Raw genomic sequence first — 18,681 nt, forward strand, 5'->3', positions numbered from 1 at the left:
TGCATCAATGTCTCAAGCATCCTCACACCTCCCGATGTTTGTGGGTCACAATAAAGAGAGAACTAGTTGTCCATTTTATAGCTAGAATAACTGGTTTAAGAGCAGGGAAATGACTCACTCCTTTTCTTTTTGGACTACCCCAAGGCATATGGCGTTCCCAGGCCATCGATCAGATCCAAGCCACAGCTGCGACCTAGGTGTCCCAGTGCTGTGGAGACACTGCTGATCCTGTTGCACCACAGCGGGAACCCTTCACTCCTTTTCAAAACAAAACAGGGTAAGGGGTTTTGCCCCTTGAATAGGAGCTTGCTAAGACCATCACTCCATCCACTTTGGGGTCTGAATTTCAAACCCCCCCTCAGTCAGGGCTCAGTTGAAATCTTCCCCCTCAAGGAAGTATTTTCTGGTACCACCTCTCCCACCCAAGCCCACTGCCTTGGTGTGTTTAGGGAATGATCCCCTCAATCACATGTTACTTATGGATGTCTGTGCATCCATCCATCCATCCATCCAAAAGCCACTGGCTGGTCCTATGCCAGGCCCTGGGCTGCTGGAGATGGTTCAGACAACTGCACAGCCTGCAGAGTTGGAGCCTCTGTGTTATGATGGGTTGAACTGTGCCTCCCCTCCCCAAATTCACAGGTGGAATCGAAACCCCCAGTACTTCAGAACGGACAAGGTCATTGCTGATGTAATTACACAGCTAAGATGGGTTTTATGGCTTTGTAAAACCGGAGGGAAATTTGGATATGGAGACAGACACACCCACAGGGAAAACACCTTGTGACATGTGGGCAGAGCCCGGGGTGATACTTCCATATGCCAAAGAGCTCCACAGGCTGCCAGCAAGTCACCAGAACTGGGCCAGAGGCCTAGGTTCCCTCTCACACCCCTCAGCAGGAACCAGTTCCGCCAACATCTTGATCTCAGACGTCCAGCTTCCAGAACTATGAGACAATACATTTCTGTTGTGTAAGTCACCATGTTTGAGATACTTCCCTATAGCAGCCCTGGCACTGGTCGGAGAATGTCTCTGAATGAGCCACCTGATCTGGACTAGAGGTCAGGAAGGGCTTCCTGGAGGTGACACTGAGCTGGGCATTGAAGGGTGGGTAGGAGATTTACCAGGGACAAAGAAGTCAGGAAAGAGTATTCCAGGCAGAGGGAAGAACATATGCACAAGCCAGGAGGCAAATGTATGTCAAAGACTTCCTTGAACTTCTTTGAATTCCTCTACTCCTGCTCGTCCTGCCCAAGCATCTGAGGCTTTGAAACCCACTGCTCTGCTACTGTCCTTTGCTCCAAGGTTATGGAAAAATTATTTTCACCAGGAGGTCCCTTGAGTCCATGGGGTGACATGCATCATTCTCACCAGCAGGGGGCCCTCACCGGACCATATTGATGAAGGGAGAGTGGCCGGGTGGGCACAGGTGCCGAGTAACATGTCGGCATTTGTCAGGGTCCAAGGCTTCTGCTCGGGGAGATGCAGCTGACCTTTGGACACTAGCGGCTCTGGTGGCCCGGGGCACTCCCACCGCACCCCAGGACACACACCACCCAAGGGAGAACACACAGTCACTGGCCCTCGGTACAAGTACTTTATTTCAATTACAAGAGTGCCACACCCAAACTATAGTAGCACAAAACATGATACAAAAAATAGATTCCCAGCTCCACCACCACCCCCATCCACGTCCCCACAGGGAAGGCAGCCTCTGGCTCCCCGGGCCAGGAGGAGGGGGTCTCAGAGGGCATAGGGGGCAGCTGCCCGAAGCTCTGGAGCGGGGAGGGGAGTGGGCTGCTTCCTTTGCTTCCAGCCCTGCTGGGCCCGAGCCCTCCTCTCCCTGGCCCCTGCCACTCCCTGAGGTGATGCGGGCAGAGGACGCGTCCTCTGCCCGGACCCTCAGCCCTAAGCCACCTGCTTCTGGCTGGCAGGTCCTGGTCTGCGGTGCCAAGACACACAAGACACACTGTGACCCTCCACACAGAAGGCTGGGGGGCAGGAGGGTGGGGGCGAGGGGGTGTGGGGAAGGCCCAGGCCTGGGAGAGCTGGCCTCCCCATGGTGGGCTCCTGACTCCAGCTCCTCCTCAGGCCCCTGTCCGAGCTTTCCTCTGAAGCCGGACCAGGCATGCTGCTTGTGGGGACCAGGGCCTCATCTGGAGCCCGTGCCCAACACCCCTGCCCCCTCTCCAGGGCTGATCTGATGGTGGGCAAGGCAGTGGCCCAGCTGTCTGCCCTCTCTGGCAGGGAGAAGTCTGGCTCCTGCTGGGAGGGGGTCGGCCCAGGGGCCTGGGCTGCCAGATGGGAGGGCAACATGAGCTCCACCAGGCGGGGGCGCTCCCAACCTGCTGTCCAAACTGGCTGCAGCGGGGAGACGGCATTCCTGGTCCCCTGACACCTTGGGCCAGATGGAGCAGGTCGGGGGAAGCTTCCCCCTGCAGCCTCCTGCAGCTGAAAGCACCCCCAGGAAGAGTGGGTCTGGCCACAAGCATTGTCTTGAGTTAACCCAAGGGGCTGAGGGTGGGACAGAGCCCAGAGCAGGTTCAGGGGTTCCTCGGGCTGCCCCTCCCTCTGCCAGAGCTTCCAGGCAGCTGCATGGGCACTGGGAGTAGGGCGTATGGCCTTATGTTCCGGTCAGGAAACTTGGGGTCTTCACTGAGAAGGCCAAGGGGCTCTGGGGGGCAGAGGGCTGTCTCCTTGTGGGAGCCCGGGCGCAGCCTCAGATAAGGCACTAGAGATTGGAGAGGGGCTGGCTGTGGTCCTGGGGGCCAGGCCCAGGCCGGTGGTAGAGGACAGAGCTTGGAGAAAGGATTGGGGCCCTTGGAGATGAGAGCTGCTTTCTCTTTTCTTCAGCCCGAAGTGGATGGGATGCGGGGACGGGGGGGGAATGTAAATAACACGGAGAGGCAACAGGCCCCTAGACTGACACGAGGAGGCCAGAAGAAGCGGGTGGAAAGAGAGCATCCATGGCACAGCGGACCCCACCTGATGGGGGGTGGGGCCAGCCTCGCAGGGCTCCTGTGACCTGGGTCCAGGGTGCCGGGGTACCCCTAGGCAGGGTTCAAGAACCCTGACCTGGCCTTATGCAGTCATCGGTCTCCTGCTGCAACTTTGGGGATCAGCTCTCCCTTGTTGGGGTTCCCTCTGTTGGACACTAGGGACAGAGGCAGGCACACAGAGGGGGCAGTGCCAGAGGGCTGCCCCTCCCTCTGCCAGGCTTCCAGGCCTTGGCTCTCTGCACCAGGGGACCAAGAAGGGGGAAGAAGGCTGAAATCGCAGCCCAAGGGCGGAGGAGGCAGCTCTGTACTTGGGGACCTGCTCAGGGGCTGGGGACCCCGCTTCGGCCCAACCTTGCTGCGAGTGAGGAAGAGAAGGGCAGTAAATCAGTGGGGGCTTCCCTTGTCCACAGGTTATTTAGAAAAACAGAACGTAATAAATATACCAATCCTTTCCTTAAAAAAAAAAAAATGTGTTTTAAATGCATTATTTCCCTGAAGACTTCCAGTGTATTCCACAATGTTTAAAAAAGAGTTTCCCCAAAAATATATCTTTAAAGCATTTGACACAGTGGTATTTGTGGTGTATCTGGCCCTGGATGTGGGCAGGAGGGCCATGTCCCCTGCCCTTGTGGGGCCCAGGCCTGGTGAGCCACCAGCCTGACACCCAAATGCTCGACAGAGTTGACACACATGAGCCTGGGCCCACAGGGTCTTCACAAGGGATCGAATCTCGGACGACGGTGAGAACCCGCATCACAGGCTTGGTTCCAGCTGAAAACCCTCCAGTGCAGGGAAGGGGGCCGGAGGTGGCCAAGGGGGCTGGGCGACGCCCTGGACGCTGGATGGAGGGGGCAGCCTGGCGGGCCCCGTCCTGGGGGCTCATCCTCAGCCCCTCCCCCTCTTCCTCCATCTCGGCCTCTGGCGCTTGGCCCCTCACCAGACTTCACACTTGTGATGAGGGTTCATGGGTGAGCCGGGTGGGCAGTGGAAGTGTTCCGAGAACTCCTTGGAGTTGGAGATGGAGCCGATGACCCGGAAGCGGGAGGGGCTGTGGGGATCGGTGATGAGGCCTTCGTGGGAGCTCTCAGGTGTGCGGACGGAGCACCAGACCTTGGGGTGGGGCAGGGGGCGACAAGGGAGAGACCGGGGTCACTGCGGGGCTGCAAGGCCTCCGTACTGGCCCCGTCGCCATAGCAGGCAAATAAGCAGCCCCCCCTGGTTCTGAGACCCTGGGGTTCAGAAGGGCCTGCCAAGTGGATAAGGGAGAGATGGTGGGCAGGGAGCCCCATCCCAGGGTCCTCTACTGCAGGTGTCTGGTCTGTAGCCAGACCAGCTCTCCTTCTGTCCTGGGCACCTGCCTTATATTGCACTTGAACAAAGTTTGAACACTTTGCACCCAAACCAGTTTCAACACTTCGGACTGACTCCAGATCATGCACTTCCCAGACAAAACAAACTGTCTAATGACCTAGTAGCTCCGGGTGTCACCAGCAGGCTGTACACAGAATGTCAGTTCAAGGGGATGAACTGGGCATCTTTTTTTTGGGGGGGGGGGCATGCCTGCAGCATGCAGAAGTTCCCAGGCCAGGGATTGAACCTGAGTCACAGCAGTGACAACACCGGATCCTTAACCTGTTCAGCCACCAGGGAACTCCTGGGGCATTTGAGTTTAAGAGACTTCTAGAACCCCAGAACCAGGAAGGGCCCTGGCAATCACCTTGTCTTCTCGTCTACCTGATGCAGGAATTCTTTTAACAGCATTCTTGGCCCTTCCTCCAATTTCTCTAATGATGAAGCTTGTTTTTTTTTTTTTTTTTTGGCTGTGACTGTGGCATCACGCGTAAGTTTCTGGGCCAGGGAGTGAGTGAACCAGAGCCACAGCGGTGACAGCACTGAATCCTTAACCTCTAGACCACCAGGGAACTCTGAGGCTCGCCTTCTTACAGGGTAAATGTCCGGTGGTTGGACCAATGAACTGGGGGTTCCTCAACTTGAGGAAAGTTGCCTTTCGGATCTCAGAGCTCCTGGACATCAGGCTGGCAGACTGTGCTTGAGTTTGGCTTTTTCCTAATGAACTCACCTGTGCAAAGCCCAGGAAGAAGAGCTGGTTATTGGTGAGGCCCAGCGTGGGCAACGTCTGCTCGGCCCCATTCTTCTTCACCCAATTCTGGTAGGCCTGGGGGGGAGACCAGAGCTCAGGGCCCGTGACACAGGAGCAAGCAGGGTGGTAGGGGTGGCTAGCAGGGGAGATCTGGGAAGGTCTCTCCTGCTGGCATAGGGGCTGGCTTCTGTGGGTCTGGGCCTCAGCTCTGAGCCAAGCTCAGCCTAGAGGAGCCAATCTCTTTACCTGCACTCATTCCAAGGGATGCTCGTTTAACCCTATGGCTTTAAGTGCCATCTACAGCTACATACCCTCAGCTCTCAGATGCACACTTTCAGCTCCAGCCTCTTCCTGGGATATTCCATTGCTGGACAGCCAAGATGCATCCCCCCCCACACACACATTTTTCCACCATAGTAAATGACAGCACCAACCACCCAGTTCCGCAGGCCCAAACCCTAGGCCTCTTCTTTGAATCTTCTCTTTCAATCAATCAAGCAATTCAAATCTGATCACTTCTCTCCCTTCCCATTGCTCCATCCCATCTCTTGCCTGGACAACCTCACAACAGCTTTCTAACTAGTCTCCCTGACTCAAACTGATTTAATTCCAATCACCTCCCAACAGAGCAACTCAAGTCATCCTTACAAAGCAGGGATGGGCAAGCTTTTCTGTAAAGGGCCAGAGAGTAAATATTTTCAGCTTTGGAGGCCAGTCCTCACAGTGACTCAAGGCTGCCCCCTGCAGTGTGAAAGCAGCCACGGGCACCATGGAGACAAAGGGGAGTGGCTCTGTCCCTCCAATTTTAACTTATTTTTATTGATTTTTCCAGCTGAGGGCTGGATGGGGACCACAGGCTGTAAAGGAAAAATCATGTCATTCCTCTACTTAAAAACCCTGCAGTGGCTCCCGCCATAGCCAGAATAAACCCAAGCTCCTTGCTCAGCCAACAGAGGCAGGCAGTCTGGTCCATCCACTCCTCTGGCTTCCCCTCCCGCACTGGGCCCTGCCCTCCCTGCCCTCCACCCATCCTTCTTGTCCTTGAACCTGCCAGGCCTGGGTCCATCTCAGCGCCCCTGCACACACCCTTCTGCCCCAGCCTTCCTGCCTTTCTTATCATTTAGTCTCAATTCAAATGTCACCTCCTCCCGAAGGCCTCCCCTAGCCACCCTCCCCCCACTTTTCTTTATTACTTTGCCCTATGTTAATCTTTCATCGTATCCACACCGGAAATCATCCCATTTATTTGTGTAGCTGTGTACTGCCTTCCTCCCCGCTTCCCGCCTCACTAAAATCATGGGGCTTTTTTTTGGCCATACCCGTAGCTGTGGAAGTTCCCAGGCCAGGGGCTGAAGGGGTGCTGCCGTTGCAACCTGAGCCACAGCTGCGGCAGTGCCCGATCCCTACCCTGCTGTGCCACACGGAACTTCCTAGAAATATGAGCTTTATGAGAACAGGACCCCCGTCTTTTTTTTTTTTTTGCTTTTTCTTTTTAGGGTCTCACCCATGGCATATGGAAGTTCCCAGGCTAGGGTTCGAATCGGAGCTACAGTTGCCGGCCTACACACAGCCACAGCATAGCTGTGCAATACTGGATCCAAGCCATGTCTGCGACCTACACCACAGCTCATGGCAACACTGGATCCTCAACCCGCTGAGCAAGGCCAGGAATCGAACTTGCATCCTCATGGTTCCTAGTCAGATTCGTTTCCACTGAGCCACGACGGGAACTCCAACCCCTGTCTGTCTTGCTGCAGAATCTCCAGCGCCAAAAACCGTGCACAGTGGATAGGAAGTTCTCAGTACACTTTCACTGACTCATGGATGTTCAGACAAGTGACCTGAACATGTAATGTTTCTGGCTTGGTTTCCTCACCTGCAAAATGGGGCTGTGATATGTAATTGTAAAGCTGTTGGGAGTGGTGAACACAGCGCCCTGCACACAGTGAGGCCTCAGTGCCTGGCACCTCTCAGGATGTGGGCTCTTACTGTCACAGAGAGGCAGTGGCTCTGCAGTGGGCTCTGTTATCTCTCCCTCCCAACTAGGCTAACAGCTCTGAGCGCCACTCTGGACCAGGCCCTGTGCCCGAGCTGCCACGTGCCGTCTTCCTAATGCCCAGCGATGCAGGGACTAGGTAGTCAAGGCCACGCATGCTGAGGCTCAAGGAGGCTGAGTGACCTCCTCCAGAAGCTGGGCTTGACCCGGGACTGGCTCTATGACCAGTGTCCCCTCCCTCCCTGAGCCCGTGGTAGCTTCACCATCCAAGGGAAGGACAGGCAGGTGGTCCCTCGGTTGGGCTGGATGCAGAGTAGAAGGCTTTGCAAGGGCCAGCTCTGTGCAAGGTGTGTCGCCTACACCGTTTCGGTCAGTCCTCATTGCCACCCATTCCACAGATGCAGCAACTGAGGCTTGAGAGCCGCCACGGCTTCCCCCAGCTTATCGACAATGACCTTTAACTGAGAGGCATCTATCCGCAGAGGCCCAGACCGGGGCCTGGGGTGTGTGGGGAGGGGGCCTCTTACCCGATAGGCCGCCTTGAGGCCCCCGTTATCGGCGATGTTCTCCCCGAGGGTGTGCCGGCCGTTCACCGGCTCGCCATTCACGCTGTAGTTGCCGTACTGCTCCACCATGCACTCGGTCTGCTGCTTGAAAGCCTCCACGGACGAGTTCTTCCACCAGGGCCGGAGGTTCCCGTCCTTGTCATACTCCCGTCCTGTGGGGTCAGGGGGAAGCAGCAGGTCACGGGGAGAAGGGGCACAGCCGGGACCTGTGCTGCTCGTGCCCCTCCTCCCAGGGAGCAAAGACCCACCCATCCACCGCCCACCCACTAGCCAGCACTGGGGAGATGAGGCGGGTCTGGGTGCTGTGGGAACTGGATCAATTCGCGGGTCTGGGCTGGGTGCGAGGGGGTGGAGCAACGGGATCCCAGCAAAGGACCAGCTTGTTCCAAGTTCCAGTGCGGCTGGATTCATGGGCAAGGCTGGCTGAGGGCCTCGGACCCTGAGCCCAGGAGGGGTGAGTGGAGCTCCACTTCCTCCTTCTTGGCCTTGGGGTCCCCAAGGCAGGAGACAGTGAGGGGGAATTCTGGGTGTCAGGTGGTGACTGTGGTTGGACCAGGGCAGCCTCTGAGCCGTGGAGGAACGTCTGCTCCCCACGGACTTTGGACCCACCCCCAGCACTGGACACTGTCTGGGAGCAGAGCTCCCGGTGAGGCCCACCCAGTCCTCACGATCATGTTTCACAGATAGGGAAACAGAGGCCTGCAGGAATGATGGGCCTGGCTAAAGTTCACACAATCGGCAGGTGGCTGGGCCGGGATCTGAACCCAGATCTGTATGCTTTTGTCTCCAAGGCCGTTAGATGTGAAGGGAGCAAAAGCAGAAGCAGTGGGGCCAGGAAGCTGGTGGGGGACCATCTGGAGGGGACCCCGAGGAACCGGTACCTTGATCGTCAAAAGCATGAGTCAGCTCGTGGCCCACGACGACGCCGATGCCACCAAAGTTTAAGGCACTGCAGGGGAGGACACGGAGGTGAGAGCGATGCCATGTGGGGAGGGACCATTGCTTCCCTAGCTCAGAGACTCAGCAGAGCCCTACAGGGCTCCAGCCAGGACCCCGTGCCAGACAGAGGCTGGGAGAGTCGGCTGTGCTCAGCCTGTGCCCACTGGAAGCCAACCACCATGCAGGCTGCTGCATGGAACCCCACCGTCCTCTCTGGTCCTCTCAACAGACTCAGGCAGGAGTTCCTGTTGTGGCTCAGAGGGCATGAACCTGACCAGTATCCCTGAGAACGTGGGTTTGATCCCTAGCCCTTCTCAGTGGGTTAAGGGTTCGGCGTTGCCCTGAGCTGTGGTGTAGACTAAAGACGAGGCTTGGATCCCATGTTGCTATGGCTGTGGCTGTGGCTGGCAGCTATAGCTCTGATTCAACCCTTAGCCTGGGAACTTCCACATGCTGTAGGTATGGCCCTAAAAAGACCAAAAAGAAAAAAAAAAAAAGATCGGGCATTGGTAACTGACTCTAAATGAGGAAACGGAGGCTTGAAATGGTTCAATCTCTGTCTCCAGGGCCCCATGGTCTGCAGAGAGCAGACCTGGGATTCAGACCCAGGCTCATGTGGATGTCATTTCTGAGTCAGCGCCCTCACCCTTTCCAACTCCCCAGCTGTGACAGTTCTAGAACACTGTTAGAGGGGCCTTCTCCCATACTGGGCTCCCAACCCCATGACATGTCCCCAAGTTCCCACTGTGCAGGGGCTTCCGGGTCTGGCAGACACCTGGGGGGAAGCACTGGGAGTGAAGATGTTGTTGCCTTGGCAACGTCCCTGAAAGTCCCAAGCTACCTGGGCCGGTGAGACTGGCTTGAATGTGTGGTCAGCTGGGGGCCACAGGGGTAGGCTGGGGGCTCACTTGGTGGGAAGCGGGGGGCGGCGGGGGGGGGAGGAGATGGGGCAGGAGCACCGGGAACATCCTACTTGGGTGAAGAGCGGGTGTAGAATGGTGCCTGCAGGATTCCCGCCGGAAACACGATCTCATTCTTGGTGGGCGAGTAGTAGGCGTTGACCATGGGCGGGGTCATGCTCCACCTGCAAGCAGCACACGGGAAAGCTCAGGCCGGCCGGGCCGGGGGAGGGCCGGTGGGCGCAGCCCATCTGCAGTTCTAAAAGTGTGGATGCCCTGTGACCCCAGGCTCCGGTGCACACAAGCTCAAGGCCATCCACAGCTGCACTGTTTCAGAGAGGGGAAAACTGGACAACACCCAAATGTCTAGGAGGAAGGAACTGGTTAAATCAGATGTCCCATCACAGAGTGGAATGCTGAGGCCCTTGCAAAGATATACTAAAAAGTCATTATTGTCTAGACTCAAAATGCGCCTATCAGCTGTTTTCAAAGCATGGTTCATGGCCACCTGGTGGGGCGGGAATCCCTCAGTTCCCTCTCAGGGGATCTGTGAGGTTGAAACGGTTTTCATACTATTATTAAGACGTTATTTGTGGAGTTCCCATCGTGGGTCGGTGGAAACGAATCCGACTAGCATCCATGAGGACACAGGTTCAACCCATGGCCTCGCTCCGTGGGTTAAGGATCCGGCATTGCTGTGAGCTGTGGTGTATGTTGCAGACATGGCTCAGATCCTGCGTTGCTATGGCTGTGGTGTGGCCCCGGCAGCCACAGCTCTGATTCAACCCCTAGCCTGGGAATTTTCATATGCTGCAGGTGGGGCCATAAAAAGAAAAAATATCCTTGATGATGCAGCATAGGTTTCATTTCATTAAATCTAGACCCTCGAGGGCAAGTCTCTCATTATCCTGTGTGAGGAGGTGGGAAGCACACATAAGCACATCTGTTTTTTTTACAGAATACCAATTGTACCTGAGGGTGACTGGTGTTTGACAGACATTGTCTTGAAAATAAATAAAGCTCATCACTTCAAGGAAAACAACTGACACCATTTGCTGCCAACGATAAGATTCAGCTTTCAAAAAAATAGAAGTTTTGGAGTTCCCATTGTGGCTCAGCAGGTTAAGAACCTGACACAGTCTCCATGAGGATGCGGGTTTGATCCCTGGCATCGCTCAGTGGGTTAAGAATTCGGTGTTGCATGGCTGTGGTGTAGGTTGGCAGCTGCAGCCCTGATTTGGCCCCTTGGCCTAGGAACTTCCATAAACCACAGGTGCAGCTGTGAAAAGAAACAAATCAAAACAAGCCAAAAAACCCTTTAGTTTCGAGCAAAATTTTGAAAAGGTTGTTTCAGCCACTGCAAACTTTATGGCTGCCAAATACTTAAAGACTTTTCTCAGGTCAGCAGTGATAACTGACAAATGTGAAAAAAAAATTTTTTTTTTGGCCAGGCCTGCAGCATTTGGAAGTTGCTGAACCAGGGATCAAACCCGCACCACAGCAGTGACAACACCAGATCCTTAACCTGCTGAACCACAAGAGAACTCCCTAATATGATTTTTTTATATTGTATAATGAAAACGTCACTATTTGGAAGATTGTGAAACTTCCGAAGCACTGTTTTCCAAATGACCAATGCATGGTGTTAGAAAAATCAGGCTTGGGTAAAAGATTCATCCAAAGTGCAAGACAAAGTGCACACAGGTTCATTCAAAGTGCAATAGATTTTAGCGTAACCTGCAACCCCATGGTTCCTAGTTGGATGTGCTAACCACTGCACCACAATGGAACGCCAAGCCAAAAAGCTTTTGAGGTTTTAATGACTTTTAAAGAATGTAGAAGGGGCCCTGATGGTAGATGATAATGAAACATCTGACCTCTCAATAGTTTTTCTGGGGTTGGGGGAAGGGCCAGGAGGAGCGGAGTGAGACAGAAAGGATATTTTCTTCAGGAGCATAGACTGTTACTACGGTTCCTCTGGTGTGAGATGTTAAGGGAGCGAAAAATGGAATTTAAATGGAAAAATTTTCAACTAAATTAAAAGACTTCAAGTAAATTCTCAACACTCTGCCATATTCTGGAGATAAAAGACCCACCTCCTTGGATGTTTACGGGGTGCCCTGGATGAAGATGGGAAACTTAGAGGAATCAGAGATGTTCAAACCCCTGTTGTCCACAAGGGGGCGCTAGAGGCAAAGAGATGCTTTCTCCTTACAATAAGGCTTAGCCCACAAAAGGTTTTGGGCACGGAGGGAGTTTAATCTGAGAACTAGTGCTATGCTGACTACATCTGAGTTTTCTAGGAGACTGTTAAGCTCCTCCTGTCCCATCTACAGATAATGAAGTAAAGGCTCTGAATGCCGAAGTGGCAGAGCTGGCAGTGATGCTGGGTTCACTCAACCCCAGAGGCCAAGCTCATTCCGTGCCACACAGACCTCGGGCTGCTCCCAGCTCCTAGATGGGCAGCACTTCCTAGTCCTTGGTTTTGGAGTGGGATAATGCCAGGACCCACTCCTCAGAGGCACTCCAGGACAGCTACAGCTAGTTCCCACACGGGGTTCGTGTGTGCTGAAGGAGGGCTGGCCCACAGCACCCAGCCTGCGGGAGCCACAGGGGACTCACTGGTCTCTGTTGGGAGCTTTCCGGAGCTGGTCAGCAGTGACTCTCCAGGAGAAGTTGAAAAACCGCATGGCGTTCTCGAAGTAGAGGTCTGGAACCGCAGTGTACTGGACGGGAGGGAGCAGAGTCACGGGGTCAGAGCACACCCAGGTCTTCGAATGTAAACCCCTTCTTCTAAAATCAAGGGAACTGAGACCCCATGAGGTTAGAGGATTGGTCCGCAGGGCAGAGACTAGGACGGGGGGCTCGGCGCTGCAGCCTTGGGCTCTACTCTTAGTCCTCACCCTCCTGGGGTCTGGTACCTTCCCCCCTTCAAGGACACACTAAGAGCCACACCCAGGGCCACATGGCCCCCCAGGGTGTCTCAGGGCAGCAGGTGCCCCTGCAGCAGTGCCAGGGCCTTAGGCAGAAAATATGTCCAGCAGCGTCCATCAGTACTTTCTGAGATGAATTCACAAATTTCAACTACAAGATATAAAACTTTATCTCTGGGGACAGAAGCATAATCCATTTAAAGAAGCGATTTGCCAAAAGCTCTACCCACCGGCGTTAGATCAATGACCCTTGCTGCCTCGATTCAGCTTAAACGGGCATGTGGGATTTATGCTTCCTCTTTCCCATTAGCACCTCGAGGTCCAGATGAGGGTCGAGGTTTCTCTGGGAAGGTGGGGGAGGGGCTGGGAAGGGTCTGAGGGGCTCCACTCTGTACTCCGCCTCCTCATGTTTTAAGGGTGCTGATTCTCTCCTCCCTTAGGATCTGTTTCCCCCGTTACTTCCCACTCGTGAAGTGGAGCTGACTGTGTTGTGTTGGTCATTGACCTTTGGTGGCTCTGGGGAGGCAGGTCCAGGGGAGGAAGGGCCAAGAAGGGCTGCAGAGTGCCTGGCTCATCCCCAAACCCCAAACCCCATCATCTCAAGATACCTTGACAGTCACAGTGCCTGCAGCCACCCACCTGGACCCAGCTTTGGCCCCTTCCCAAGTAGAGAAATTTGGGAATGCCAGGGGGTGGTGGGGGGAGCCACTCACGTCATTGAACACTTTGTCCAGCTCCTTGGGGTCCATGATGAAGTTGGGGTAGCCTATCATGTTGTAGATGGCGTCCGCCTGGGCAGGAAAAGAGGACAGTGAGCGCCCAGCAATGCTTCGTGGGTGCCAGGTTCGGGGTCTGGGCCAAAAGGAAGCCAGGGCCAGGCTTTTCCCACCTCGGAACTTTCATGTCCCTTTCTGGAAAGATTCTTCTCTGACCTAACTGTTGCTTATCCTTGGGGTCTCTGCCTAAATGTCACTTCCCAGGGAAACCTGCCTTGGCCACCGCCCCCCCCCCGCCCCCAGGACCACATCTGATCCATCACCTCTCCTGCATCTCTCTCTTGCACACTTAGTAGAAAGCACACTTGCTTTCATGCAGCCACTAATCTGATCATGTGCTCAAGGCTGTCCCTCCATCGGGCTGGAGTGTCCACCACCTGCAGGCAGGACAGCATCCATGCTGTGCTCACCGGACACTAGTCCCTCTATCATCCTTCCTCATCTCTCTGCGGCTGCGCGGGACTGCCCCCCCACCCCAAGCACCTGCCAGCCTCACCTTTTCCTTGGCTGACTTCCGAGTGTCTTCATCCATCCATTTCAGGGTGCTCAGGCTCTCTTCAAATGCCTTCTTGATCTCCAGGATTATCTCGCTGGCCTGCGGAGACGGAAGCAGAACCATTAAGCTCTGGGCACTGGATTTGCCTAAATGCTACAGGCATCCCGTGGAGAAGGATGATGCCAGGCTGGAGGCTCGACGCAGATCCTGGCTGGAGGCCTCATGCTCTGAGGGGCTGGGCTAAGGAGGGGGCTATGGCCATGTTCCCCTAACCTTGTTTAGAGAATACTAACATCTTGCCAGATGAGACCGGAGCTCCATAAACAGGGCCGCTGGTCAAACCCACTCAGGGCAAACTTTGGAAAAGTTGGAAAAGTTTCTTGGCTGCAGTACTTTTCAGAGCCTTTACTGTGCACCATGCGATGCAATTCTTTTCAGAATACACAGGTGTCCTCAGACTTACTGGACCACAGAATTCCTTTTGTTTTTGGCCACCCTGTGGCATATGGAGTTCCTGGGCCAGGGATTGAAGACCTGTCCCTGACACTGCAGAAACACTGTCGATCTCGTTGTGCCACAGTGGGAACTCCCACAGAACTCCTTTTCGATAGACTGGGCTTTAAAGTCTAGGGAAGGAGTTCCCACTGTGGTACAGCAGGTTAAGGATCTGGTGTTGTCTTCTCAGTGGCGTGGGTTCGATCCCTGGCCTGGTGCAGTGAGTTAAGGATCTGTCGTTACCACGGCTGTGGCGTAGGTCAAAGCTGCAGCTTGGATTTGATCCCTGGCCTGGGGGTGTGGCCAAAAAAAAAAAAAAAAAAACTAAAGAAGTGGAGTTCCAAGGAATGGTTTCAGAAGTGCTCTGTGCAGGTTGGAGAGGAATGGCTGCTTTTGAGGGTGTTCGTGTCACGGGCAGACCCGGAGCCTGAAGACTAGAGCAGCAGACGGTGGAGTTGGGCAGCAGGGAGAGCAGAGGGACCCACAGGGGTCAGAGCTCGACTCAGAATCTGCATGACCTGCTAATAGGCAGGTAACGGTCACGGAAGAGATGTGAGTCTGTCTGCTAACCTCTGACTGCAGATAACACCTAGCAGTTAAAGTTAGTGATAAAAACGGTACCAATACCTTCCAGTTCCCTTTACTCTGCCCTTGTCTCACGCTAGCTGTTCCCACGTGTACTGCGTCACTTCGTCTCTGCCTGGGGGGTGGACCCTCCCACCTCCACCTTCACAGTGAGGTGAGAATATTGTCCCAGGTCCCCCAACTGGGGAGTGGTAGAGCCAGGAACTGGGCTGGGACCTGGCTGTCTCCAGGTGCTTAGCCACGAGCTTCCTCTGCCTGTCACCCCTCTCGGCCAGAGTGCTCCGCCAACGTTACTTATCTTGCTGGGTCCTGCATGTCCTTTGCAGGTGGAGGTGGCCGGAATAACCTTGATGAGCTGCGGTGAAGGTGACAAGATGCGATACCTAAAGCCTGGCACTCAGTCATAGCCGCTACTGTGGTAACTCAGACGAGACAAGGCTTTATTTATTTATTGTTTTTACAACCACACCCATGGCCTGCGGAAGCTCCTGGGCTAGGGGTCAAATCGGAGGAGCAGCTTCTGGCCTATGCCACAGCCACAGCCACACAGGAACTAAGCCGTGTCTGTGACATATGCCACAGCTCACAGCAATGCCAGATCCTTAACCTACTGAGTGAGGCCAGGGATCGAACCCACATCCTCACAGACACCATGCCGGGTCCTTAACCCTCTGAGCTACTGCAGGAACTCCAGACAAAGCTGGAGAAAATGGGACCTTGGGGTCAAGGCTGGAGCCCTGGCCCAGGGCAGGGAAGGGGCTGTGAGGCTCAGGGGGCCGGCATGGGTGTGAGGTCACAGCCTGTGGGCACAGGGAGGCACTTACTATGTTCTTGCTGTCCTCGGCGAAAGTCGCTTTGACGAACATGGGGCCCAGGGCGAAGCCCAAGGTATTCTCCGTGTCACTCACGCAGAACTTCCAGCGAGGGAGACAGGTCTGGAAAACACAAGCCGGAGGGGTTCCTTGGCTCCCGTCCTTCTTCCCAACCACCACCTGTCTGGGAGGCAGCACCAGCGGGGCCCGAGCTTCCGTCCAGCACTTGAGGGAGACCTTTTCTGACCCAGTGGAAGTTATTTTAGGCACTGGACCAAGAGGCCAGGAACTGCCCTCATCACTGCCATCGGCTCTTTCCTGAACGGCGCTTCACAGTGGGCAGTGGTACCCTACAGGGCCCTCGGCGCAGTCTGCAGGGGAGGCCCAGGAGGAAACTCTGCTGGGGAAGCCTCTGTCCAGGGTCCCAGAGCCACTGGGATGATTGTGCCTGATCCCAGGCCCTGCCCCTGCCTCGTCCTGCCTCCAGAGGCGAGGAACCTCGGGAGGTTACCTTGCCTACCCCTGAGCCACAGAAAACCTCCCCAGGAGGACTGCAACCCCACTGAAAGCCTCTTGGAGAAAGAACCGCCACAGTGACCTTGCAGGACTTTGATGCGTTCATCCCACCTTCATCTCGCCCACAAGCGCACCAGCCCACGGGATGCCTCTGTGGCAGGAGACAGGTGCCCCTGGGGCTGTGGCCTCGTGGAGCTGGACTCGGGGAGGAGCACCCGGGCTAGGGTCAGCCCCTCTCCCACCCCATTCCCCTGCCCTGGGGGGCCTCCGTGGATGGTGCCTCCCATCACAAGTGGTGGCCTTGCTCACATAAACCCCCGCGCTGCAGAGGAAGCCAAGTCCACTGAAGCCGGAAGCATAGGTGGTAAAAGTACCCAGGCTCAGGGCAGTCTGCTTTGTAAGAGCCCTCAACTGGAAACAACCCAAACGCCCATCCCCAGGCACAAGATGTGGAATTCTTAGACCACAGCACATGACTTGGCACCAAAAGGGTAGGAATTGCTGGGGCACACAACACGGATGAATTTCACAGCCGTTTTATGTTTTATGCTGAGCAAAAGCAGCCCACACAGTTTGTAGTCCCACTTACGCCCACATCAAGGGGTGCTGGGTCAGGAGGACCGATGAGAAAGGGGTGCAAGGGAATTTCCTGCGAAGAACACACTGGGCAAATGGGTGATGGACATGTTTTCTGTTTTGACTGGATTGGTGGTTACATGGGTGATTTCGTTTGTCCAGACTCACTGAACTGCGGACTTAATATACACACTTTATTGTATGTAAATTATACACAAGTTAAAAATTTCCTTAAAGGTAAGAAGAAAGAAAAAGGCACTCCAGCCTTCTCTAAGTTCAGTTGCCCAAGTTCTTTTCTTTCCTTTTTTTTTTTCTTTTTAAGGGCCACACCTGCAGCATATGGAAGTTCCCAGGCTAGGGGTCAAATTGGAGCTGCAGCTGCCGGCCTACACCAATGCCAGATCTGAGCTGCGTCATTGACTTACGCTGAAGCTTGTGGCAACACTACATCCTTAACCCACTGAGCAGGGCCAGAGATTGAACCTGCATCCTCATGGATACTAGTTGGGTTCTTTTTTTTTTTTTTTTTTGGCTTTTTAGGGTCACACCCATGGCATATGGAGGTTCCAAGGCTAGGGGTTGAATTGGAGCTGTAGCCGCTGGTCTATGCCACAGCCACAGCAACACCAGGTCCGAGCCGCGTCTGTAACCTACACCACAGCTCACGGCAACGCCAGATCCTTAACCCACTGAGCGAGGCCAGGGATCGAACCCACAACCTCATGATTCCTAGTCAGATTCATTTCCACTGCACCAAGACAGGAACTCCCACTAGTCAGCTTCTTAACCTGCTGAGCCACACACAACAGGAACTCCCAATCTCCAAAACTTTTCACCTTGCAGATCTGAAACTCTGTACCCACTCAATAACTCCCTGCTTCCCACCTGCAGCCCCTGGCAACCACCTGGAAGCTCTGTTTTAACTACTGGTTCCTGCAGGGCAGAGGCTGAGTGGTGCAGAGCTTAGGGATTGTGGGCTGGAGATTCAGATGTGCCGGATTTGAGAGCTCACTTTGCCAACTATGAGACTCTGAACAAGTCCCTTCCCCTCGCGGAGCCTCAGTTTCCTCATCTGTAAACTGGGAGAATGAAGACTGTTTCTAACAGATAAACTTGGTGAGCTCATGCCTGCAAGAGGCAAACATCCACTAGCGACATATTTTATTTTTTTATTGTTATTATGAATAGCAAGCAGCCAAAAGTTGTAGTCATCCAGACCTGGGTTTGACCTGGGGCTCGGCTGCTTCCCTGCTGGGTGACTAGGAGAATCCCTTCACCTCCCTGAGCCTCAGCCTCCTCCTCTGTAACCCTGGGAGGGGGTAAGTGATGAGGGAGGCATGTGCTCCACATGCAGAGCCGTGAGTGTGGAGCCGTGTCTACCATCCCCGGTCCTGGTCAGACCCCTCCTGGATAAGGTCCCCTGGAAGACCAAGTGCTCAGGGGACAGAGTCCATGCCCTGTCATGTCTGTGACCCAGGCACTCACCCAGGTCTGGTCCAAAGTCGGAACAGGTGGAGGAGGAGGGTGGGCAGGGCAGCGAACTCTGGCCCATGCCCTTTTCTGCAGGGCCAGGGTGGCCATCACGGCCAAGGCCCTGAGGTGCCATCAGAAGCCCCTCTTGTCAGAAGCAGGGCTTGCTCCAAGCCACCCTCTCCCTCAGTCCCCTTCCTGCCAGAGGTGGGTGGATCTGCAGAGGAACAAAAGAGAACTTTCCCCAGGACGAACTCCAGGGCCAGAGGCAGGGGCCCGAATCCTGCCAGTCTCTGCCAGTCCTTAGCTGACTCCGCCCACTCTGCTGGACTCCGGGAGGGGCTTCAGGGGCAGAGTCCAGCCAGGGCCAGCTCTGCTCGCCCTCTGGGGTCTTGCCAGCCGCTGTCCTGGGTGGGGGCAGGGTGTGCCAGGTGGGCGTGGCACTCTAGCCTCTACTGCTCTGTGGTTCCGGCACCTCTTGGCTGTCCCCTGGGGCCCCAGCTTGGGGTACCCCATCAGCA

General features: G+C 55.0%; 1 protein-coding gene across 5 annotated transcripts in view; it reads right to left on the bottom strand.

Annotated features, from left to right (window-relative positions):
* Positions 1-1,584: 1,584 nt before the first annotated feature.
* Positions 1,585-18,681, bottom strand: part of ECE1 (endothelin converting enzyme 1) — a 121,943-nt gene continuing 104,846 nt past the window's right edge. For all 5 annotated transcript variants that reach the window (XM_047792302.1, XM_047792305.1, XM_047792303.1 and 2 more), the window contains exons 11-19: positions 15,611-15,721; positions 13,707-13,805; positions 13,148-13,225; positions 12,124-12,227; positions 9,576-9,686; positions 8,545-8,612; positions 7,625-7,815; positions 5,081-5,176; positions 1,585-4,110 (exon numbers count right to left, since the gene is read on the bottom strand). In XM_047792302.1, coding sequence (XP_047648258.1) covers positions 3,934-4,110; positions 5,081-5,176; positions 7,625-7,815; positions 8,545-8,612; positions 9,576-9,686; positions 12,124-12,227; positions 13,148-13,225; positions 13,707-13,805; positions 15,611-15,721 — 1,035 coding nt within the window. In that variant the 3' untranslated portion in view covers positions 1,585-3,933. The remainder of the gene's footprint in view (positions 4,111-5,080; positions 5,177-7,624; positions 7,816-8,544; positions 8,613-9,575; positions 9,687-12,123; positions 12,228-13,147; positions 13,226-13,706; positions 13,806-15,610; positions 15,722-18,681) is intronic.

Source organism: Phacochoerus africanus, chromosome 8 (assembly GCF_016906955.1).
Source record: "Phacochoerus africanus isolate WHEZ1 chromosome 8, ROS_Pafr_v1, whole genome shotgun sequence".
Lineage (NCBI taxonomy): Eukaryota > Metazoa > Chordata > Mammalia > Artiodactyla > Suidae > Phacochoerus > Phacochoerus africanus.